This window comes from Melospiza georgiana, chromosome 2 (genome assembly GCF_028018845.1).
Source record: "Melospiza georgiana isolate bMelGeo1 chromosome 2, bMelGeo1.pri, whole genome shotgun sequence".
Lineage (NCBI taxonomy): Eukaryota > Metazoa > Chordata > Aves > Passeriformes > Passerellidae > Melospiza > Melospiza georgiana.
The window spans coordinates 17,950,886-17,977,611 of record NC_080431.1 but is presented as its reverse complement, the minus strand read 5'-3'; the positions used below and the strand labels follow the sequence as shown (position 1 = coordinate 17,977,611).

Genomic DNA, 26,726 nt, shown 5'->3' with positions numbered 1-26,726 from the left:
AGCATAATCTCAGAGTACCTAAATGCAACATCTGTATAATATTACAAGAAAATACTGATATTTCAGTGCAATATGAATAAAATTAAAGCCTCTGAAAGAGCATCAATAGGATTTTTCTCTAAGAACACATGAAAATACAGGCTCAGCTGGGATCCCAAAAATTATCTACATGGCAGCTCCACACAGTTAAGCACCTGCCTGAACATCTGGCAATAAGCAGAGCTTAACATCAATATCCTAGAAAAATAAAAAGACAAGGCTTACTTAAGTGGAAGAATTAACAAAGAAAAGCACATCTCTAAGATAGCCCAAAAGACGTCTTCAGCCAACCTTCTTTTTCCACTGGATCAAATAGAAGGATCAAATAAGTAGTGTGCTTGCATGAATCAGCAAGCTCAGACATAAAAAGCCAGGATTCCCCACTGCTGCCCAGAAGAGACCCGATGGCAAAGTCTTGAGCATCTGCCTTCAAACTGTTAACACTCCATTAATATAGACCGGTGGGAAAAAAATGACATGCCCTGTTCCAAATCAATCAGGGTGGGAAAAGTATTTGTTATCTCGACAACAGTGCCTTGTTGCAAAGGCCTGGCTCTGGAGTCTGGGATCCAGCTCCAGCAAGTCACAGGCAGGAAGCAACAAACCAAACTAAGACATTGTGTACAACAAAGCTGAGAACATTGCAAAGAGAACAAAGTCATGCATTAAAGAAAAGTAAATATTGAAAACAGGTCTGTTTGCCAATGTACCCTTGCTCTACTGACCTCTCCTTGCTGCCAGACACGCACCTGCACATGGGGATGCAGGACACCTTGCAATACCCTCCTCCTTTCTAGGGCATAGGGAATGGTGCTTTGGAAACAAGCACATCCTCAATTTTCCTTTGGCTCCTGATTTAACTGTGAGTGCCAGCTGTCCCTCTATCCCTCAGCCATGTTTATTATGTCTTATCCTGATAATGATTTTCCCCTACCCCACCATGTGCTTGAGAGGAATGCATTTTTTTTTTGTGCTCAGTGTCTCAGCAGAAGCATGCTCTGATGGGCACAGCTCATCAAGCTTTTTTCCCTGCCTTGATCCAGCTGCCCTGTACTCATCAGTGTAGCTCACATCTTCTCATGCCTCTGCATCACTCCCCAGAAAACTTGTCTCCACCACATTTGTCTCTCCCATTCATCACTCCTTATCCCAAGAGCAATGCAAAAAGTCTTTTTATTTTCTTTTTAATTTTAGACTTTCAGGATGAATGACAGCAGTTCTTGCCTCTTCCTGAATACCACAGTCCCCTCATCCTCCAACTCTATGCTATGTCCCACTCCATCTCCCAGTGTCTTCCCTTGGGTGGACACTTCCCTCGGCTGTGCTCCTGCCTGTGGAGTCCAGCAGCTTGTCTGCACTGCCTGCTGCTCAAGAGGTGGCACCCACACCCCATGCCACAGCCTTCCTGGAAGCAAACCTGGCCCTTGAGCAGCTCATCCTGTAACCACAGAGAAGTTCCTGCTCAGCTCCAGGATGAAGCAGGACACTTTTGGCAATGGGCTTGAGTTACTTAGCATCTGTGGCCTGGGGTTTAGGCAGATTTTTCTCAAGGTACTTTCTTGACACAAAAGCCATCATTCTTCTGAGTGTCAAGTCTGAGTCCTTGAACAAAGGAAGTAGACACTTGAGCTTCTCAAACAATTGTCTCAATGTTTGAAGAGCATGGTGGATTTGGTCCCTGGCATCTTAGGAACCACACAGCTATTTTGGCTGAACTTAACTCCATAAAATCAGGCGGCACCTCAAAAATGGAAAGAAAATTTGGCATAGTTGTAAATGACTAGAAAAAACCCCTTACAGTGAGAAATATTAGAAAACCTTAGCAGAAGCACCTGTCTATTCAGGCTTCTTAACATTTCCCATATGACCTTTTTTGTCTTTAATGTATTAACTTGTATCCGGTGTACTTTCTGAAACATAATTTATATAAAATTCTTCCTTCCTTTGTTTCTCTCCTAATACATGCACAAAAAAAAAAAAAACCCAGACCAAAACAAAAACCCAAAACATCATGGGATACGCACTGTTCTTCTGTTTATTCACCAGAACAAAGAACAGAACATTTTTAGACAGCCAGGGAACCATCCCTGTTTCTGCAGGAAATGTGCCCAGCAAACTCACAAAGGCCAGGTTAGAAAGGTAGAAAGTGGAGGAAGAGGAGCAGGGCCACAGAGGACTGGAGAAAATGCAGCAGAGGATGGACTTTCTGCTCAGGTCCCTCCCCCTGTCTTGGGGAGCCAGTGTACAACCATTAGGAGGAGGTGACAGTGAGGTTGAAATACCTGCCCAACAAGCAGCCAGTTTCCCATGCAGAGCAGGAACTGAATTTTCCACTTAGTGACTCCTTAGTTTACATTATGGGGACATCTCCTCTTTGTCTTGTTTGCAAGACTTATTAGCTCATGCACTTGGGGGAAAGGGTGGGAAAGCTTATAGTACATAGGACTGTGGAAAGAAACTTCCCTTGGGGTATGTGGAAGAAATTACATAAACATCCTCTGAAAGATCCTTGCATTTCTCCAAGGTATGGGTGGTGACAACTGCTACACCAATAATTTCCTATTGCTTCTACACTGCTGTATGAAAGCAGTTAGTATACATTTGTCTCTGCTACAAATTAAACAAAGCAAATATTTGGGCTCATCCCAGAGACCTGAAAGTACCAAACCTCTGCATGTTTGAAATTCTGTACAGCATTTTAGGTTACATAAGTCCACTTATTTAAAACTGAAATTCAGTCTTAGAGCTTTATTATTAAACAGTTGGCCTGCATGACAGTCAGGACTGTTCCCTACCTCAACTACCTCAGCATACAAATGGACTAGAAATTCTTGCTCTCAAGGGCTGAACAGCTATTTCCATACTAGGGCTTGAACAATATTCACAAAGAATTACTGCGCTGAACAGAGCACCAAGGCAATGTCTGCAGTCATCTGTATCATAAGCAGAACCCTGGTACCACCCTATTCTAAAGCTTCCTCACCCTCAGCACAGTGACATGCACACACTGCCTCAAAAGATGTGAGGCCTGGGGCACCTCACAAATCCCAATCTTTTTCGGCAAACCACTGTAACCCTATGTAAGAAGGACTTGGAATTGGCTCACCCACTCATCATTGGTCACTTAGCTTAGGAACAGCCCATTGGAAATCAGACACTTAATGAGCAAGGTTGCTGCTTCCCAAGAGAAACTTTGCATTCTACATTTGCAGAGACAAGACACTTCAAACTGACTGAACCTAAGCCACCTCAAAGACTACTTCTCCATCTCTCCTGTTGCTGCTAGGAATGATTTCTTGGGGGGTGGAGGGGAGACAGGAATTCTTTCTTAATCATCAGTGTTTCACACACTAAAAAAATGAAATCACAAATGCCCCAGCAAATAATGGAAGCAGAGAAGAGCCACCTCCTTAATGGCCTTTATAAGCTCTAGGAGACAGTCAAATAATATAGTGAAGAATGTGATATCAATGGCATTAATAAATCAAGATAAAAATCTCCAGTATAGCAACTAGGAAAGAAAAAAAAAAAACAAAACAGCTTATCCCTGTGGTGACATTTCACTGCACCAGTTTTATGCTGGTTTGCCAGCAAGGAAAAGGGCAGTAACAATTCACCTGGCATAGCCTTGCTGCACATCTCCTCTGCTCCTGCCCCTTGCGTGGGGTAACCCACACTACTTCCATTTGATCATTAGCTATGTCCTAGAGGATGCAGTGTCTCCTAGAGCAGAAGAATTTAATGGGTTATAAACTTGACACCAAAAAAAAAAAAAAAAAAAAAAAAAAAAAAAAAAAAAAAAAAAAATCAGCTGTAACATTGTATAAAATGTAGCACCCAGCCACTAAACTGTAATTAGGTCTAGAACAGTTTCATTTTCTTACAATTCTTGATTGCTCATTATTGTAAAGCTTGCTTTGTTTCAGAACTGGCCAATTCATCCACTTCATTCCAAAAAAATTCACATGCTGGGTACTTTAAAAAAGGCACAAAAAATATTGTATTTGGCATGTACCCGTAATTTTAAAATGTTTAATATAATAATTTTAAAATGACTTATACTCATTTGGCCTTTAAATACTTTCATCTTATGACAGCTTCTTTCTCATAGTCCAAAGTAAAACTAAACTTAGGGACTTTACATTTTAAACCAACATCTCTAAGGAAAAGAAAGCAGACTTGTGCTTCCTCAAGTAAATGATGAAAATAGGTTGATATACATCATATTCCTCAAAGTTCCATTTTGAAAGCCTCAGACATTGTCTCAAGGCCTTTATAGCCCAAAGTACCCAGTCTCACTGCAGAAGGTTCCTGATTAAAACAATTTAGAGATAGCAGGAACTGGAAAAGATCTGTAAACCAGCCATATGAGCTCTTACATTGAATTTCCTAGTTTCAATTGCAAAGCAAGGCTGTAGGTTTCAACACTGTATCTAAACTGAATGCTGCTTTGTAAGGCTGCTGCTATTCCAGATCTCAATGTGTATTCTAAAAAACTGCATTTACATCAGTATTTAAAAGCATTTAACTGAAGACGAGCCTAGCAAATAAAAGATGTTATAATCCTTTAGAATGTGTTACAAATGTAACATTTCATAACATTACATAATGTTACAAATTATATTCTGAACTTGCAATTTATCATTTTTGATACTAATAAATTATAAAATATGTCATCACAAAGTAATTACACCCCTGAAACAAGTTGGAAGTGTTCTGAACTGTAAAACCTTCCCAGTAACCACACTTGCTCTAAATTAGCAAACTTTAGAATTATATTTTCTATTTTTTTTCAACAGAAAAGTTGAGACTTGCATTGTAATTGAGATATCAGCGGCAAAGAAACCATCTGCCAAGAAAATAAATAGACTGAAAATGTATTTCCAAAAGATGGCTGCATATCCAACTGCATGTTGCTGTCATGGCATTCAGTCCCTTAGACAGAAAACACAACTTTGGTTCCAAGTTCTGCCACAGATGTAGATGTATGACTAACTGAGGGCAAGTATACTGAACAAATCTGAGGACAAGGTTGTCCCTAAAAAAAGCAGCATTTATGAACACCCAGATGAAGCTCTTTGGCTACCTAGCAGACCTCCTGAGCCCCTAAAGCAAACTGGCATGACATTTTGGCTCCCACTCAGTGACAAAACTGACATCTTGTGGTGATACTCATTTGTGACATCTCAGTTCAGATTCCTACAAGAATCACTTTCAGCTGAGGTGTGTAACTAGTCCATAAGCAATCAGTTCTTATTCCAGCAATATTTATGAGAAAAACCAGAAATTACAGGTGCGCTCTATTTATGGTACATGGCACTGCATATGGGGCAAAAATAGGAATGCAATGATTAACAACTTCCTACATGAATTCTGTAATTTCAGACAGAATTAATATAGTTTTGTCTTCAGTTTTTGTAATCTCTATCTCTTCTGAAAATACTGAAGGAGTCAGCTAATGCAGAAGTGCTAGAAGGGCATGTCCATCTCCTCTGTCTCATTGAGAAATCATCCAAAGCAGACCCAAGCAGGTTCACCTCAAACTCTCTGAGGTGCAGAATTTAAAGTGCCTGGTGGTGTAGAAGTCTCTGCACTGCACTTGTGTCTCCATACCTTCATCTCTGGAGTCAGAGAAAAAGCTTGCCAGATCCTCCTTACTGTGTTTAACCAGTGAGCAACCTGGGCTGTGCTTCAACACAAAAGAAGGCTCTTGATGTAGAAAAATTTGTTCTGTTTCTTTACTGAGCCCTGTCATAGTTAGCTCAATGAACTGTAACTGCGGAAGGCAAAACTCACCCAGCTCAAACTAAGGCTGGCCACTGTTCATGAAGCAATACAGGAAAGAGAAGGAACTCCAGCTGAAGAAAATTTAAAATAAGACAGCCAGAAGTGTTGTTATACAAGTGCAGCCTCTACTGGTCTGTCCAAAATCACTGATTGTCAAGTTAAAATGATCTTTTAATCTCTTGCCACTAACAGCTACATTTCACCCAACACAGCTGATGCTGTGACATTTCATAGCAGCAGCACAACCTGCAAGCAAGAAGGCACCATTTCTTATTGATGCTTATGCTTCAAAATTTGATTTTGAAAATAAAAACTCTCTCCACTCCCAAAACACAACATGCATACTATTCTACAATCTAATTAATTCCATTCTGAAATTCTGTGAATAGATATGTTTTTAAATGCACATTTAAAAACCCAAAGCATTTACGCAGTCTCTTTATTCTGTTTTTTGATAGTTACTGCCTTCCCTTCACAGAAGCAGATGAACCTGCACAGGAAATGAAGAAAATCTGAGCTTCTGTGTTGGAGCTGAAGCTGTTAAAACTTCATCATTAGACAAGGTTCAGATAAGAAATTTGATGCATTTCTTTGCCTCAACTATGCACCTTTTTTTTCTTATTTCTCTGCATTCCAGCTAACTGTCCCTAAATCTTATCCAGGGTACCACTGTTGAAAACCTTCTCTCTTTCCTTTCCTATTATGCTTACTTTTGGTCTCAGCTGTTATTAGTTCATGCCCCAGGCATGGCTAAAAACACACTGTATTGCAATTTTCTCAGGACTGGGGAACCATCAGATAACCAAAATTGCATTTTAGGATCTCTCAGCAAAGAAGAATTTCGATGAATTGTGAGGTAGCATAAATAAAAACCATCATAGGCAACTGATTAAAATTTGTTCATGAAGCAGAAGAGATGAGCACAATCGTACAGCCAGGCAGAGTGAACCATGAAAATACATGACTTTTGTCACTTTATAAACATTGGCAAGAATAATTACACATGATGTTATGTCAGTGACAGGAGATCTTAAAAGCCAGATAAACAGGAGAAAAAATAATGAGAGCAACTTCAAAGAGCTTTGTCTAAGGGGCTATTAACAATTCAAAACTTCACAATGATTATAGGTCATAGCCACAAGTGGTTATGTGCAGCCCTATGCTTGTTCTGAAAATTCCTCAGTCACCACAGGGCAGTGACAACAGCTCACTGCACTGCCAGCAGACCAAGAACTCTCAAGGAAGATGCGCCACTACCAGAGACATCCTGGCAACAAGGCAAATGTTAACTCACTGACCAACAGGAGAGCTGCCCCCAGCCTTGGTCCCAAAAGCAACCAGAAGTCTGCACAGAACCAGGTCTCTTGAAACTGTGAGATACAAATCCCAACATATTTACGTGGGGGAGTTCTGTCTCAAGCACTGCTTGTGTTCCTCGGCCAAATGGCCAGCACTGGTACACATCTATTTTAAAATATTTATGCCAATTTATATATCATGTAAGTCATACTTCTTTTATCTCCCCACTCAGATTCAGAGATATGGGCATGAGTATCTTCCTTGATTGGTCCCTATATCTGCTCTTTATCTCCTGTGCTCCTTTAGGTCCTCAAATCAGCCTCTCTTCCACTTTCAGCAATTCCTCCTTAACCACGACTGATTGGAAGGCAGTAATGCTGGCTATCTTCTATCATATATGCTGACCTTCTTTCTGCTCCAAAAAGCTTTTGCTGTTGGGGGGGAAGCTGAGGGAATGTAGCCAGGGTTAAAAATAACAACTAAACTGTCCAGGCATCATCATCTGCCTGGGCCTGGACATCTGCTTGTGCCATGTGCACTCACTGCGTTCCATGGTACCCATCAACCTTTTTTATAACTGCACAGATTCAGAGAATGACTTGGGGTGAAAGGGGCCTTAAAGATCATCGAGTTCTGCCTGCCCAGAACTTCACAAATTTTATCCCACCAAGGAACTAAAATCAGAGCTACCTTAATGCATTACTGCAGGTAAAGGAAAAATTGTTTTAACAAGCTGTTGCTGAACAAATCCCTTTTAGTGTGTGAAATTAAGTAAAATAAGAGTTTTTAAGGAAGAGCTATAATTTTCTAAATAGAAAACACAATGTGATTTCTTCAGGTCATGCAGAGCTGCTTTTAGAAGGACTGTTTGAAGAAAGACAAGAACTTTGAGGACTCATTTAGACTTAACTACAGATGGCTGAAGTAGGTCACATTATCCTGGAGGGACAATTAAGGATAAATAGGTCAATAAAGGCAAAAGGGCTCTATGTTGGTTTAGGCTTAAGTAAATTGAGCAACAGAAAGCCTGTGTGGCCCTCATTTTAGAACTATTAAGTCCAACTCCATACAACATTTTTACACCTATCCAGAAATGCAATTTTAGAATTATACATATCTCCAGGACACTGCAACAACCACTAATGCTACTGCACAAAGTATTAAAACAACCTTACAGGGAATGCTGCACAATTTATCTTAGAACTGGGCCATTACACTTAAATAGGGTGTTAAATTCTCTGAATTTGATACTGGACTAATCAAAACCTCTGTGTGACAGTCCAGAATTTTAGTAATTAACTTTCACAATTTTACAGTGCTTAATTTACTTTGTCTCATTAGCAGACTAAATCTACCACCTGATGGTGCGTGTCATACATGCTACCCAAATCCTCTAAACCCTAAAGGTGTAAATGGGATTTAAAGACTGGAAAGGCTTTACCTTTACAGGGCTGGGCTTTAAAACAAGTTTAAGGCACTTATAAGGTGGACAGGTACTTATAAGGTGGACATTGAAACAAGTGTAAATATTTTTAAACCCAGTAAAAATTCAGACTCTGAGTAACGATCTGGTCTTTGACCTTAATCTTGTGAGGGTATGTATCTGACCAAAAGCTTTGGACTACCACTTAAGTTTACAACACTCTTACTTCAAACCTAAGACCTTATCCTGTCTGCTTACAGCAACATATGGTATTTACAACTGTTTGGCAGCTGTGCTCTGAGAAAGGAAGGGTACACACAGCGTGACAGATTTTGCTAGAAGTCCTGGGATATTCTCACTGACAAATTTGAGGGGCTGCCAAAGTAACAGCAGGGTACAGGTTCCATATCTTCAGCCTGGATTGTAATCCAACAAAGAGGAGAGCAGGGAAATTAAGCACAGCTGACAGAAATAAACTCTGAAGCTTCAAAGCTGTTGCTCAGCACGTCAGTATGAACTGTCAGGGCAGCTGTTTTTTGGCACTTCTTTCCCATTATGTGATGATGTTCATCCCTGGCACTCCATAAAACAAAATTGCTTAACTGTTAGCTAATGGTGGGCTGCCCATTCAGTTGGCAGATAAATGAGCAAACACAGGCTGTTACCTTCTGACACTGGCTCCTTGCAAGGTCTGCTGGACCCTGATGGACTTACAGGCTCAAAACACAGCATTACCCCAGCACTGCTGCCTCTGCTTTCAGAGCACAGAGGTGGACCTGTGCCAAGAAGACTGGCCAGGCCCAAGCTGTGTGAGCCCTGAGCTCCCCTGTGTCCCTAAACCAAGCTTTGCTAGCTCCAGCAACACCCATGCCATGCTGCTGCCTGTCCCTCTGGTCCCTGCCTAACCCCACCTCATCACACTTTGCTGTGCCCACACAGAGCTGAGCCCACTGAAAGGCTTAGCACACACATTTCTCTTTCTGTTTCCCAGTGTTATCCCAAACAATGGGAAGCTGGTATAGTAAACAAACAAACCCTTAGCAACACCTCACTCCTGAGCTTTGGAACTGTCGGACATCAACGCTTTGGAGGTCATCTCGTTCTGTTCCATCCCTTGGACAGGATGGCTCCCTAGCTTCCTACACCACACAGTACCAAAAACAACAGGATTTTTTAGAAGGCTACATGGTGTTCAAGCACTTGTAAACCCTCAGGGATCTCAAAGAAGGGAACACTCTCCCAGCCAGGAAACTGATGGACACCCTTCAAAACAGGAAACTGCTGAACATGCCAAGTTAACCTGAGTTATGCTCAAGATCATGCAGTAGGACAGGATAGCATTACAAAGACAAATTGTACAAGGCTCTATCAGAATACAAGGAAAAAAGGCCCATTAGCATACTTAATCAGCAGCATGGGACTCAAACAGGCCATCAGAAACCATTCTGAATTTTTTAATCTACACTACTATTTCTCCTGAAAGGGATTTTGCGTTTAAGACTTAGCTTTACACTTTTAAAATATTAGTTTTCCAATCTCTTGTGACCACAAGAATCTTAGCTTGCTTTCTTTGTTCAAAGATGAGTTTATATGAGCAGGAAAGAAAAGCATTAAAACTATACTCTTTTGTTCTCATAAATAGCATATTGTTTTCTAATTGCAGTAGAAACTGCTAATTAACCAGAAGCAAAACCATATGTTGAAGAATACTGTGTAGTTAAGTTTTTTTTAACCACTGCAGTTATCTATTAATTTCTTTTGAAGCAAGTTCTCATGCCACTACCCATGTTTGGTAAATTCATATTCCAACAATGTGTACACACTTAAGCTAATAAAATGCATTTCAAGAAACAGCTGTGATGAGGAGAAGTTAAATATTAATAACACCTGCCTTCAAGGTGCACTGCAAATCTTAGAAATCAATTTGCCAGAATCAATAGAAAAATGGAAAAAAACCCCCCAAACTTTAAAAACAGAGAACACTGAATGCCCTGAAATGCAACATTCTTCCTTCAGCCTCAGTACATGTGGGATGTCAAAGGAACAATGCACAGCTGCTTGTCCCACTATGCAGTAAGAATGATGGTGTTTGGAGGTAATTGGGGCTTTTACTCAGCTAAGAGAGAAGACAACCTTCCTCTGCAGGGCCTTTTTCTCTACTGAGCTCAGCAGTCATTCCCAAAGGACTCACAGACTGAAGTAATAGGAGACATTCTCGGCAGAAAGAGAATCAGACCAACCACATGGACATTATAAAATCTCAAAATATCCCAAAAGGATGCAAGACATGCCTGACCTCTACTGAAATGCAGTTGAATTTAAAGTTGTCACCTCTTACAGACACTTTATCTAGAGATATTACTGCATTCTACAACTCCATTGATAAGACCTATTAATTCATGTGGATCAATATTTACATGTTAACTATTTGTAGCAATTCAGCATTTCAGTTAAACTACTCTTCCTAGAAAGTACTGCCTTGTGTACTGTCAAGGATCCTCCTACTTGGGTAACCTATGTATCTTTTTAAGACAATTCTCACCTTTTTAATAAAACTTCATCTTATATTTCAATAACAATAAAACAAGTATTTGCTAAAAGGAAAAACCTGCTTCAGAAGCATTATGCAGATACCTTACAACATATATTTCAATACCAAAACAGAAGTTATGAAAGCATTAGCTGCAATCTTCTGCTGTCTATTGTTGTCATCCTTAATCCATTGTTCTGCCTGACAAAGCAACGATCTTTCCGTACACATGGTACATGACTGTTGTCACACATTATGCCAACAATCTGTACTGAATATTTTGAGATTACTACAAACCTTGTTAGACATCATATTTTATCCAGCCATCTACAGAACATTAATTTACCTTGCAACATTAACAACACCCACCTGAAGAATACGGTTCAGCTTTCTGCTTAATGTTATACAGTTGCACCCAGGTTAACTCAGTATCTTTAAACTGAGATGAGGTATTCCCTTTCCACTGTGTCCTTTCTTAACATCCTCACATATCAGGCATTTACACATCTAAGCACATGCTAATAGCTCTACTATTTACTCCATTTCACTCCATGATCATCTAAGCTGACAGCTTAGATGACTTTTAATAGTTCTATTCCTAAATGCAACATACTTCACAAGACATTTTTGTTTCATGATTAAAGTTTACTGTGAAAAAGACATGAGAAAGTTCACACAGAAAAACTTGCAAAACTGAGTGTTTATATAATACAGAACAAGAACACAGCAAGAAGTGACAAGCGCATGTTTATCTATAAAATTAGAAGGAAGAAAAGGGTAGGTTGAGACGTTTCAATTTTTCCTCTTTCAACAAAGTCCTAAGCTAGCCTTCTTTCACTTGGGAAGAGATCTTGAAAACCTGAAGTCACTCTAAGATTTATATCAGTAAATATACTATTGGGTGAACTCTACTGCAGGGGACAGAAAGATCTTCTTATGAGGCTCTCAGTAGCTCCTTACTGTCATCCCCATGAAATATAGTTTCCCTTAACATGTGACTCCAGGCAGTTGGACAATGCTTGAGCTACGGCTGCCAACACCTTGCTGTGATCTTGCACAGGGCCAAGTAGATCAAGAAGTTTTCTGAGGAACTGGGGTGGCTCCAGATGTGTCTGTGCTCTGCAGTCTGTGCTCTTAGAAAAGTCCATTTGCCCTTAGTCTGTCAGAACAGCCAAAAGACTGAGTTACCTCTCTGATAAATGAAATGACAATAACCTGAGAGAACAGACCATGCTTAAGAGCTGTGGCTGCATTTCCAGCCTTTCTGTAAATGTGTACCCCCTACACTTCTTTAACCAACTGACAAACTAAAACCTAACTGCCTCCACTTCCTTTAAAAGCCCCTTCCAAAGCACCTAAAACAGTATCTCTGAACACTAAGATAGCAGGAAAAATCCTACCTTACACCACCTTTAAGAGCTCAATAAATATCAATATTAATAAATATAAGAGCTCTAGAAGTATCCCAATTCAAGAATTGCAGTCACTGATGTTACACATATCAATACATGTAACATATCAACAGCAAAATATCTTTCACAGGGATGTATGCTGGCATCTGGCTAGTGTCATTTCTGTAGTTTTTTATTCCCATAAACCTGCACAAGGTCTCAAAACACAATTTTACACTATAAGCTACTGACACTGCTAGTGAAGATATCAGTCAGGAATATCCTAAGCCCTTTGAGATTTTATTGATTCTCAGGCACAAAAAGGTGGCAAATTTATCAGTATCTCAACAACAGTATTATTTTTACAAGATTTGAAATTGAACTGTTATCACTTTAAACCTAGAGAACTGTTATATTCACAAGAGTGAATACCTTACTCTTAACATCTAGAACAGCTGGGCCATCTCCTTTGTTTACAAGGAACACTCCTCGCTTTCTAAATACTTATGAATTAAAGAAACAAGAAAATCAGAAGAACAGCCAGACTTAAAGAGTGACCACTTCTGGCTCGGTACTCCCAGAGCAATTGTTGTCAGGTAGGAGCAACTGACATAAAAACCTTCAGAAAATCTGCTCCTATCAAAGTGGTGTGCTGGGACGCACTCAGTGCTCCCCCACCATCCCAGATGCTGTTTGTTCTGATCAGAATTTCTCACATGAACTCCACTCTGTGCAGAAGTTCAGTGGGCCACCATGAAGTGCACCACCAAGGACTTTCAAAAGGAGAAGCAGATGTGAATTCAGAATATAATTATTTGCAGAAACAGTACCCAAGATATGATCAAGGGACGCCTAGCACCATGCAGTTTAACCACCACCAGGATAAACAAAGGAAATGCAAAAGCTGGCTGTGAGCTTCAGAGTTTCATTCCCTGACAAACTGAGGATTAAGAAGTACAACCAGGAGGGGCTGGTTAAATCAAGTACAACTTGATGGGGGTGGACTCCATCTCCTACTCCAGATCTTTGCCAAGGACATCACACAGCACGGATACATACAGTTCCCTGAGGAAAACTGTCTCCAGATAAAACATCAGCCAATAAACACCTCTTTTTGAGCCAGATAATCCAACCACATTCTTACCCACTCAGGAGCCCACCTGCCAAAATGTAACAACTCAAGGTAAACAGAAGAGTGCTGGGGGAGACTGAGATGGAAGTCTTGCTTAGGGGGAGGCAAAAAACATGCCCAGCTTTGCTTCATTGATGCATCCAGTATTGTCATGACAGAAATAGGCTGGTCAAGCACTATTACTGTTGTTTAATTCATGCTGGCTATTCCCCACCACCTCCTTCTTTTATGTGCCCAAGTGTGTTTTAAGAGGACTCACTCCATAATTTTCTCACAGATCAAAGTGACGTTACCTCTAATCTCCAAACCTTTCAAGGATTATACAGAGCAAACTTACTATGATACTGGTCAGCATCTTCACCACTCTCAAAGCAGCTCATCTTATCCCAAACTCTAGATTTGGGTCAAGACTTCTCTAGAGATGCTTGATTTTGTCCTCAGCCATTGCTTGTCATTCTCCTCCTTGAACTTTCTTTCTGTACACAGAGGCCTGGCAGACACTGGCAGAGAAGACTGCAGTGAAGAACTCAAGTGTTTCAGCCTCATCTTTATTGACTGCTGCTAATTTGCCCAGTCCATTTAGCATAGGTCCTTGTTTATTCCTGTACCACTAAAGCAGGAGAAGTTTTTTCGACTGGTCCGTGATGTCCCGTTCTTCTCGTCCCTCATCTCCAAGTGTGCTTTGACTTTTCTGACGCCATCCCGACATTTGTGGACAATGTATCTACATTCTTCCTTTGTAGCCTGTCCCTGCTTTCGCCTCTTGTACGCTGCCTTTGTATCTCAGCTCAGGCACAAGTTCACTTTCAGACAGTGGGGTCAGCCTCCTGTTACGTCCATTCACGTTCCAGGACGTGCCTTTCTTGTATTTGGAGAATACTGTCCTTCAAAACTTGGCAGCCTTCCACAGCAGATTTACCCTTCAGAGCTGCCTTCCTTTATATCCCACCTACCAGTTCCCTGAAAAAACCCAAAATTTCCTCTCTTGAAGTCTCTAGAGTACGTACTTTATTCTGCTACTTGCCTTACTCACTTCCTTCAAGATTTTGAGCCCACTATTTCATTCATTAACAGTCTACCAACAAAAATAATTATATTTTTGGAGAGCCCATTGGTAGCACTATTTGCCCTCTAAGAGAGTCAGAATTAATCCTGGGGCCTGCTTTGCACCATCAAGCAAAGCTCTGGAAGTCTGCAGACACGATACATTCAGCACAGCCAGGGAGCAGCTCAAGTGGTGAGGACAAACCTCTGTATGTAGATGCAGAGTGTTCCCTCACTGAGTAACATCCTGAGCAACACCCAGGAACTAGCATGCTCTGCCAAAATTATACAGGTGCTCAATTAAAACTCTGAATATTGCATTCTAAGATACAGTGACATAGGAGGACAATGTCCATCATGGGACCTATATCCACACATACCAGGAAGTAATTTTCTGATGAAATATAAATAGCAGCATGTCATTTATCTAACAACTACCTTAGACAGCTGTCACTAACCAGCACTTACTGACACTGCACCCTAAGCCTAATTTTCCTTTTCTTTAATTAAATACCAAGCCTGACTTTTACACCAGATGTCAGGGATCAAATGTGGAAAGTCCCTTAGCAGATAAAAGCTTATTTCCTTCTAGACAGGTGCTCACCTTGGAATGCTTGTCAGGTAGGTCAGAACATTCTGAAACTCTTTTTCAGGAATCTCACTGAAAGCTGGATAGTCTGGAAAGGTGATAACAGGGCAGCCATCTCCCCCTCTTCCACCTACAAAAGAAGCAGCAAATGTGTTTACATGCAAGTCTCTTTACCCAGACTGAAAGACTGAAATTTCCCATGCTTAGGAAGTTTTATAGAAAGGACTTTGTTACACCCCATTCACGAAATGAAATGTTTTCTGGACAAATGTGAGCAGTTCTGACACCAGATGGCAGTGCATCTTCTGATAAACATCAACTGCATCTAAGTAGCAGCAATTCAGAGAAAGAAAGCAACCAACTTAGAAACAAAAAAGTTAATTCAGAATTAAGTAGGTGAATCTCCATTTGGAACTGAACTCAACCCTCTCAGCAGTTGGAACTCATTCATGCAACACCCCCTATCCTGCTCAGTGGCTGCTTTGTTTCCAGGTTGGTGAAACAGAAGGGGCAGAACATTAAAACAATGGATGCAGGTGTTTCAAATGAGATTTCCCATTCCCAGATGTTGTACAGAACGTGAAGCAGAGCTGAACACCTACATTGCAGCAGAGCTGCTGAGGAGTTGGATACCATTACATGTATCTTTCCTGGCATTTGCACCACTGGGTACAATTCACAGACACAACGCTTCTTCATGCACTTCAATATATTTTTATATGCAAAATGCAATAATTTCTTTTTTACAGGCATTATTAGTGTTTCATGTCTTTAGCAAGCATATATTCATAAAGACAGGTAGGACAAGGGGCTTGATAAGCCCTAGCAAGTGCATGAAGTTAACTGTTCTGGGCTGACAGGAATACACGGCTGGGAAGTTATCTTTGATTCATAGTTCAACAGGAGAGGAAAAACAACAAAAAATGCTGTTATAAGATAACAAGGATATTTTTTCCAGCCTTGAAATCCAGTAACTGTGCAGAAACCAGCATTAAACTGTATTAACAGCACCAATTATGAGAGCAACAGTGACTTGTGAAGATTATTACCCACTTCCAGTCCCTTTGCCTCTAACCTCACAGGAAAAAGAAGAGAAATATTTGACCTCAGATTCATTTGATAAAAGAAATCACAACTTCCCTCCAAAACACATGTAATTAGAAGAGCTGAAATAGTATCTTTATGTTAATTTGTGGTGAATCTGATTTCCATTTACCAGCTTACAGATGGCATAGTGCTGTCACTGTGAAGCTCTTGGAATCAAAATACATGAAAAAAACAACATGCTTTGGATGTATTTAAACAACAACAAAATGCAACTATTATGCAAATATCACAAGTTTGCAAATATGACCTTTATGACACATCCAAACATGGCAACACTGAGTCAAGGGAGCTAATTTTAGCTATACAAATTTTCACAACACAAGTATAAGTTAAGACCTATTTTGACTCTACTGGTTTTTGTTCAAGCTCTCACGACTAAAGCATTTTCCTCTGTTGTTAAAAGCATGATAATGATTATTTCTGTTGCTTATGAAGCATTCTGCTCTCTCTAGAGAAACTATTTTTAGGCACAATCATACACTATTTGTGGTATCTTCATTGGTTACTTTTTTTGTTCTACTTATCATCTATAAATAGGACATATGAAACAAAAGAACAACAACAATAGACTTGCAGGACATGTCCTAAAAGCAGAATTCTGGATGAGGATTTTCAGGAAGTTCCCAGACCAGCACTGATTGTCAAGAGCAAATAGAGCCATCCTGCCTGGAGACTGCCAATTAATTTTCAGTTTCTAGTACAGCCATCTGTGGTTATCTTGGGTGGAGATGACTTTCCCCTGAGCTCTTAGAATCAGTTCTTCACTGATTTTTCTTTGCAGTTTCCCTGCTGGGTGATTGGAGCACACATTTACCTTCAAATGCTCCTCAAGTGTTTTTCCTTATCAGAACCCTGCTGCTCAAAACAGTTTAGGGCAGAGTGACCTGAAATGCTAAATAATAAGAAATTCTGTAAATTTCAGCTATAACATCACTGACTTACAGAAGCTGCTCTCTATATTGCAACTTTATGGATTGGATTTGATGATCTTGAAGGTCTCTTCCAACCTAGTGATTCTGTGATTAAATACATGGACATCAAGGAAAGACAGGTCACTCTTGCCAAAGCAGCTGCGGCTTTAAAATGAGCATTTGCCAGAGAAATTTACAAAATGGCATGGGAAATAAAGTAAAAATCCTACATATTAATTGTGTTTATATTAAATATTAGAAATAGTGAGTTCACTTTTTAAAGTGTCCTTTATTTCTTAATGAACCTGATGCACCAAGAAATTGTTTTCCTACATTCAGAATCATTCTTTTCTTCCTCATTTTTCTTTACCTCTGCAAAAGCAGCATTACATAGTTCATAAAATTAACTGTGTCAAATGTGATTTTCTTCTCTTCACCCAGAAATAAATCAAGTCACAGAACTTAGGGTGAGGAGATAAAAAATTTAGGAAGCTTGAGGGGTTTTTTTGTTGTTGATTTTGGTTTTAGCGAGAGGGAAAGCATTCCAGTGAAAAGTACTGAGCAATTTCACTTCTCTTATGCTTTTTGAAACACAGGTTTAAGGCAAAAAATTCAGACATCTTATTAAAACAAATTCACATAATAATCTTCCAGCACCTCAGAATTATATACACCTGATTATGAAAAAAAACACAAATTAATTTGTGAGTGCTACAACTCATGCAAGTAATTCAACACATACAGAATAGTTTTTAGAATAAGTTACTGCAATTTTAATCACCATACAAAAAATTAGTAAATTAACAGCAATATTTCAATAAATTCAGGTCAGTTGGTACAGTGACTAAATCTAACTATCTTAGTCCTAACCTCTGGAAAATTTTCACATTCCCATCTTTCATATTCCCCTCTAGCTCAGAGTCCTGAAATTCCAGTTACGCTGTTGAACACCCTTAACTGATGTGCTCTACAAGTTCTGTCCACAGAGGCACACACAAGCCTGATGTGGCCTATTTCTAGTCTTATACAGTGATGCACTACACAACTGGAACTTAATATTTTAGGTGTTTTTAAGACAAGTATCTGAGAGCATTATGAGCATTTTCTTAGTCTAATCTCGGTCCTGTTTTTTTTAAACACAAATTTCGGAAAGTATAACAAATCCCCTTATTTTTGTTTAAAAATTTCTGAGCACTGTTCTGACTATGAAAATGTCAGATTGAATGGATCTAGAGAAAGATGTCTTTTCCCACAGCAGGGTAGGGAGAGCCTAGATGATCTTTAAAGGTTGCTGCCAACCCAATCTGTTCCGTGATTCTATGAAAATTATCAAATACATTCGGGATCATTTCTCTATGAAATATTAAACAAATGCCACTTGAGTGCCAGCTTTTGTTTTATGTTTACTGCAAAGAGCAGAAGAGAACACATCAGTCCTTAAGTGGGTGCAATCAGTCTGCAGACATACTACCTGAAACAACGCCCAAGAATTCCTTGATGTTTGTCTTATAACATGAAGCTGGAGAAATCTTCTACAGCTCAGAGCATTATTACTTTCTGGGCTACAAATGCAAGAACCATAGAAGTAGAGAGGACTGAAGCTTATTTCAGCAATTAAATAAAATAAAAATACCACACTGCTTTAAATTAAGCAGATCTGCTTCCATCCTATTTCTGTGAGTATTCACTAATAGAAAACTTTGTTATTATCTGACTTATACATGACTTTGGCAGTCTATTCACATGAAAATTCTTGAAGAGATTAAGTGTCAAAACAAATTGCCTTCATAAAATGGTAATTTTTCAGTGGATAAACCTCAAAAATTCTAGCAAAGCCCTGCTAGGTGGAGCTCTTCCAAACAGATCTACAAGCCTTGGTCTAAGGTCAGGTTTTACAACAGTGACAGCCCTGTGTTTTGGAGAAACACACATTTTAAAAACACTGAATTGTACTAGCTCCACAGACCATGGCAAAGTGACTAAACTGTGCTTAGAAAATAACACTTCATTTTCCTAGGTTTTGAACACAATACCAGCAATATCACCAACTGCTAAAATTCTGTGTACCCACAGCATTGTGGTCTTGTGGATGAAAACAATAGAAAAAATAACCATGGGAAACTAGCTGTGCTATTGTGAGATGGGACTGGTAAAGTTTCCCTAAGTCCCAGTGATTTAGCATTTACTCTTTATATTCTGTGACAGCTAATTTTTCCCATCACCGTTGCTATGTCTTCTGCATTCGTTTTCTTTTTTGATAAGCAGGTTGGGTCATAGAGGAGTGCTAACCCAAGGAAATTGCACTTTCAGAATTTCTAATCAAGAGGCACATTAGTAACTTGGTATCTAAAAACAATCTCAAATGAGACATAATTAGTATTCTTTTCAATTTAAAAAAGCATTGACACAGAAAATTACAAAACTCGTGTATTGAACATCTGCTAAAAACCACACACACAAGTGCACAGGCACACAAGCACAGAGAAAAGGGTAATTCCCCACAGCCCTGTAGAAGACATGCTAGTTGTTTGGGATTTTGTATGGACAGCAAAGTTTGGCAGCAGCAAAGAAATTGCTTGGACTTACTTCCAGGAAGGATGAGTAAGATTATTTTGTAATGTTTCCCTAACTAGTCTGCTCCTTTTTGCATAAATAAAAAGGTCTCCTCAAAAGTACTCTCACCATCCCCACAAAAAGGAAGTAGCTGGATATAATTAGATGAGAGGGCAAAGATTTTGGCCTGATTCTATAATGCAAGTGAAACAGTATTTGACTATAAGAAAAAATATGACCTCTATGTTGATCAATGTGCACACACAAGATACAAGAACATCAGCCTTGTTGAATGGCTCAGATCTACAACTTTAGATCAAAAGACACTGCGTAAAAATTGCAGTCCTGTCAAAAGTGAAGTCCTCAGTGACTGAGGAAGGGCTTACTTCAGATTTTTTTTACTACTGTAGTGGTTCAGCTATTGCATTGTGCAGAATGCTTGTGCATTTCTGATAAGGAGTTTCTCCTTTCTGCTTGCATAATATACTTAACTGGAGAATTCAGTATTTGAAATTACATGTAGATTTCAATGAGGGAATGGATAAAAGCTTCACTGCATATCCTCCACAAAGAAAAACAGATTGAAGGGGAATTTATTAAAATATTCTTTCCTTGAAATGAGAAGTTTTACTTGCATAACTTCGCAAGCTGTGTTCTGCTCAAGCTGATCAGCAGCAAATATACTGGCTTTAAAATTGGATTGCAATACATAAATTTGAATCTGAACATATTTGAACCGGAAATCTCTTAGCCAAGGATTCACTTTTTCCCTTTATCTATTTCTTTACTACATTTTTGCTTTGATTTTTCAAAATCTCTCCAGACAGCAGGTTTAGCAGAGTAAATAAAAAAAACCAGTAGTTAAGCTTACACCTGTGCAAGGCAAAGATTGCTAAGCAATACCTCTTCCACTGCCCATACACAACATAGATACCGTCTATATTATATCACTAACAAAAGTAAGGCTGATATTTTTAGCCAGCTGTTGCAATTTATGTGGTACAGGATCCACTCAGAAATTCTCAAAGGTAATTTCACAGACTCAGCAGCCAGAGCTACTTCAATGGGAACAGTCTGACCAGTGAGGAGTGGTCAGGTCATTCCCACAGAGGAGAGCACATGGAGAAAATAAACTCAGACAAAGTGAGATACTTACTATTTACAATGATAAAGGTATGAGCATATGTGTATATTTATAAATCAAAGGTACAAACATTTTGAAAGCTAGTACCAATGTAAAATTTTTCAATGGCAGGAAAAACAACTAGAAATCAATAGATAAAAATGCAAATAGCATGAACTCATATCTGTATTTCCTTTAATGGAAACACCTTGAAGTTGTTCAATGTATAAATAGGCATTCAAAGGAAAGGGAGTTAAATAACTGGCTCAGCACTCATGGTGGCCAAGAGTCTCATTTGCACATCACATAGCTTGAATGATTTAAGATGCATATCAACATACACAGGTGTCTGTATGCTCTTCTCCATCTACATTTATTTTAACACATCTGCACACCGGTGGCAGACAAGCGCAAGGCTGGGTGGGGATGAAAGTCACACAGCAATCAGGGGAAAAGAAAGTACTTATGAAAGAAAATATAGAACACAAATGAAAGACTGAGGAATACATAAGGAATACATTTTCCAGATACTTTTGAATGGATCTTACACTGTCCTTCACGGGATAAAAAAAAAAAAACCAACCAAAAAAAAAAAAAAAAACAAAACCCCAAAAACCAACAAGCAAAAACAAAGGCAGAAGACTCTTTCAAATGTGGAAGAAAAATTAGTTACACTAATAGTAACTAAAGAAAACAAATGTAAAAGAGGTGAAACACTGATCTGTGTAGATGCAACACTTGGTATAGCCTAGCAACAACAACACTAACAATTTTAGCCCAGATAAGGACCTTGTTCCACAGAAAGAAAAAACTCCAAGGCAAAATGTAAACAACTGTGCCTGAGGTAAAATATTAACTTTAGGTTTTATAAATTTTGTGTGTGAAGGATTATTACAAGCCTCATCCACAGCTTGCCCCACCATTAGATTTAAGCTGAACACGACTGCTGAGCAAGAGCCAGTCTGCAGGAGAAGTGAGCACCTTGATTTCATTGCACTTGGATATCTTTACTGACAAACTGAAGCATTAGTGGAAGCTTTTACTTAATTTTGTTTCATTTCAGGTCTAATTTGGATATTCCTGCAGCATTTCCATTACGATCCAGCACAATGAGGGACACAGATAAGAAGTGACCCCGATGGAGACTAAAACACAGAAAGCAGCTCAGGAAGGGACACAGCCTTTAGGACAGAGGCAGACTGGGTTTCATTCCCTGTTCAAGCAAGTGTCCCATGAGACCTAGATACATCCTATTAGAGAAACTAAAGCAATTCTCAAGTATTGAGAACTGAATTGGTGTTAAAAAGCCAACAACTAAAATCAGAAATGTATCTAAGACATTCAGCAATATCTGCAAACCTACTATTTTACCAAAGGCATTAGTAATCTATGGACTTTCATTTTAACGAGTTTTATGCCATGTACTTAGATTCTATTTTCGAGGCAACAGTAATAAGCAAAAAGTCTCATTCCCACACTGGGAATGTCTTAAGTGGCCTTAGAGCAAAGCCCCTCTTAAGATCAACTGTAACAACAATCAAATTGTACATAAATCAAGTACCAAAACATTGGCTCTGTTCCTTCATTCACAGAACCTGTAAAACCACTATTTGGTACAGCGCAGAGAATTAATCATCAACAAGCATCCTGCAGGAGAACATTAGGATAGAGAAAAAAACCCCTTAATTCCAAAGTGAAATGAAAATGCCTAACACTCAAGTTTCCCAAGAATAATAACGTACAACAATCTAGTCACAGTAATGCAGCTGACCTATTCCTTGAGACAAATAAAACAAAATTCTAATTGACATGAGTGTGGATAGATAGAAGAAAATAGAATGAGGAATGGCTGCTCTTACTAAGCCCCACTGCCAGGTGGATTTATTGAGTGCTGAAGACACTTGTGGATTTGTGAACTCAACAACTCCTCTACCATAGCCACCAGTTTTCCCCCTCACTTCCGAGGGGCAAAATACAAACCCTACTTATAGTTTCATATATAGGCTGATTCTTGCATAACACCCTTATGAGACATTTTCTGCCCATGGATAAGAATGAGCTTGGAAAGTCAAAAAAATAAATTTCCAGAGAAGAATTGTAGCTTAAACACTATAATCTCAAATGAAGCATGAACAGCCAACTTCAGAAAAAATATCTTATTTTCCAAGTGCTACCACCACCCCACAGAAAACACAGTCACTACTTCAGACCCACAGTTTAGCTTGTGTAGCAGAAATAAATCATAATTAATAGTTAATTATGAGTATAATAAGGTTCAGTGAGTTCTTGCCAAGTAAAGTATTTCATTGTTTCATTCCCCTATGTCTCTGGATTCCATGCTGGATGGGATTCAGAGGGAGAGGGAACAGTCATAGAGTCCATCTGTAGTTCAGAGAAGTAAATTTCCTTTCTGCTGAAGGATGCAGAGCAGCTCTGCAAAGCCACTGATCCTCTCCATTTTTGTGTATTGAAGGGAGGGAGGACAGGGCCATAACTCCAGAAAGTTCACAGCTGCACATCTGCAAGAGCTTTTGCAGGCAGAAGACAGGAGAACAAACTCAGAAGCTTATCAGGCACCTTCCTCCACTCAGATATCAGTGAGCAGAGGCACCATCTCCCTTTGCCATTATCATTCAGCCATGGGCTCAGCGTGGAGATGGACCAAGCTCAGCAGCCAACACTGCCTAGCACAAACACAGCCCAATCACCCAAACACTGCATGGCACAAACACAGCCCAATCACCCAAACACTGCATGGCACACACACAGACCCATCACCCAAACACTGCATGGCACACACACAGCCCAATCACCCAAACACTGCATGGCACACACACAGCCCCATCACCCAAACACTGCATGGCACACACACAGCCCCATCACCCAAACACTGCATGGCACACACACAGCCCCATCACCCAAACACTGCATGGCACACACACACAGCCCCATCACCCAAACACTGCCTGGCACAAACACACACAGCCCCATCACCCAAACACTGCATGGCACACACACAGCCCCATCACCCAAACACTGCATGGCACAAACAAACACAGCCCCATCACCCAAACACTGCATGGCACACACACACAGCCCCATCACCCAAACACTGCATGGCACAAACACACACAGCCCAATCACCCAAACACTGCATGGCACACACACACACAGCCCCATCACCAAAACACTGCATGGCACACACACACAGCCCCATCACCCAAACACTGCATGGCACAAACACAGCCCCATCACCCAAACACTGCATGGCACAAACACACACAGCCCCATCACCCAAACACTGCATGGCACAAACACACAGCCCCATCACCCAAACACTGCATGGCACACACACAGACCCATCACCCAAACACTGCATGGCACACACACACAGACCCATCACCCAAACACTGCATGGCACACACACAGCCCCATCACCCAAACACTGCCTGGCACAAACACACACAGCCCCATCACCCAAACACTGCATGGCACAAACACAGCCCAATCACCAAAACACTGCATGGCACAAACACACACAGCCCCATCACCCAAACACTGCATGGCACACACACAGCCCCATCACCCAAACACTGCATGGCACACACACACACAGCCCCATCACCAAAACACTGCATGGCACACACACACAGCCCCATCACCCAAACACTGCATGGCACAAACACAGCCCCATCACCCAAACACTGCATGGCACACACACACACAGCCCCATCACCCAAACACTGCATGGCACACACACAGCCCCATCACCCACTGTAGAAGGCAGTCAGTGACACCAAGTCAAAAATCCTGCCCAGAACTCGATGCTGCACTTGTCTGAGACCAGCACTGATGCTGTGGGGGACTGTGGTACCATGATGCTTCCCCACCACTTTGGTCACAACCAAGGTGCCAGCTTGGGCCTCAGTATCAAACAAGACAGCAGAGCCTGTGGCAGCTGGGGCTGTGAGCAGAGGACTGCAAGACCATAGCAACCACCAGAGCATCCATGCTGCAATCTCCAGTTAACTGGAATGTTACCTGTAATTTTAAATTTTTTATTATACTTTAAAAAAAATCTTGTAATAAATCCTTAAGTAACAAGTCTTAATAGCCTGAATTTTGAGTTACTCATTGATTTCTCATATAAAAGTCTTCAGAGACTGTGAAAGGACAGCAGGCTGTACCATGCATCTAAGCAACGTGTCTAAGAGGGAACAACACAGTCTTACCTGACAGATAAGCAAATTGTTTCTTTAATTGGTCCTGAATATCTGCAGCATAGAGGGGAATGATATCCTGATGCATGATTTCATCTGCGAAGAGAAAAAAAATTGCATTGCAAAGTCATTTAATGCAAAATTTCACAGCACACATTAAAAAAAATAAATCCCTACAACACAAAAGCTCAGAAAACTGTCTAACTTCTGAAAAATATGTGAAAATCTCTGAGTTTTCCACGTGTTTGCCAAGGGCAAAGTTTTCTTTGAATAGCACAAATATAAAAGAGGAATTTACATTTAATGACATTTAGAAGCAGTAGAGAACTGCCACTGAGCAAAACACTGTAGAATTAATATTCCTCAGGAACAATATTAAACAGTAGGATTTTTACGTATTATATTCAATTTTTATTAAAATCTTCTCAATCAAACAAAACCAAGAAACTCATGATTTCTCTAGCCGGTCATCTAGATTCAAATACCCCCAAAAAAACAGCATTAAATAAGATAAAAGTGGCTAGAAAGTACATCCTTTGAAAGCACACACACACTCTCTACCTCCACCTGAAAAGCAACACTTAAGCTTTTATGTCAGCCCTTCCACTTCAGCTTAGTGACAACCATTCCACTTTCCCAACCCCTGGTTTTCTGTCCCAGTGTTTCAGCAGAGACATTTCCTACCGCAAGTTTCCAGAGGTCAAGCAGAAGCCTAAGTTTCGCTGATACTGCATGACAGAGTCGCTTCATTCATAAACTAAGATCTCATTTTTTACAAGGAAACAAGAAGTTTTACTCTTTTGCAATTCTTAAAAAATAATTATTCCATATATTAGCCTCATGGAATAGTACAAAAGAGACAACATAGCTTTTTCTCTAATTGGTTATGAACATATGAACATACTCTGACATTGTATTGACATTGAAGTTTTGGGTTCTAATGTACATTGAAAGAATGAATGTCATGTGAATTGAATGCCATTAAGATAGGTTTTGACACTCAGAGCTCTAAATGTGCAGAGGAAAAGTAAGTAAAAACCTAAAACTGCTATAAAGATAAGTGTCACCTGCAGTGAAGTACAAGCTGAAGTAGAGCTCTGGTCCTCAAGGACTTGCTGTCACTGATGTCTTTCAAATGCTAGATCGTGAGCAGACAGACACTTCTATGAGCAATTCTCACATATGTAAAACTCTGAAAACTGTAATTATTTGAGAATAGCAAAAAAGCCACTTTCAGTTACTTCTTCCACAGTAACTGTGGAAGAACTTATGCTGTGAAACAGAACTTCTCTGTTCTCTGTGGTCCCGTTGGGCAGAGGAAGACCCATGACCACTTTCAAGGTCACCCACTGATCAGAGCTATTTTCCTGCATCCGGCAAACTGCTGCCTGATCAGAAGACCTCTGCATACCATGCTGTCAAATCCATAAGTGGATACATTTAACTCTCAAGTCATATTTCACCCAGACCTTCAGTTATGTCACCATTTCAATGTTTTCAACATAACACTGAACACAGATGTTTCAAACCTCCAATCTCAGATGGCCAAGTAATTTCCAGAAGAGGAATACCCCACTT

General features: G+C 40.0%; 1 protein-coding gene across 12 annotated transcripts in view; it reads right to left on the bottom strand.

The window, feature by feature from the left end:
• The window catches only part of MCF2L (MCF.2 cell line derived transforming sequence like), a 156,598-nt gene that overhangs the window by 41,771 nt on the left and 88,101 nt on the right, over positions 1-26,726 (bottom strand). For all 12 annotated transcript variants that reach the window (XM_058044996.1, XM_058044997.1, XM_058045001.1 and 9 more), the window contains 2 exons: positions 25,161-25,244; positions 15,250-15,364 (listed from right to left, as the gene is read on the bottom strand). In XM_058044996.1, coding sequence (XP_057900979.1) covers positions 15,250-15,364; positions 25,161-25,244 — 199 coding nt within the window. The remainder of the gene's footprint in view (positions 1-15,249; positions 15,365-25,160; positions 25,245-26,726) is intronic.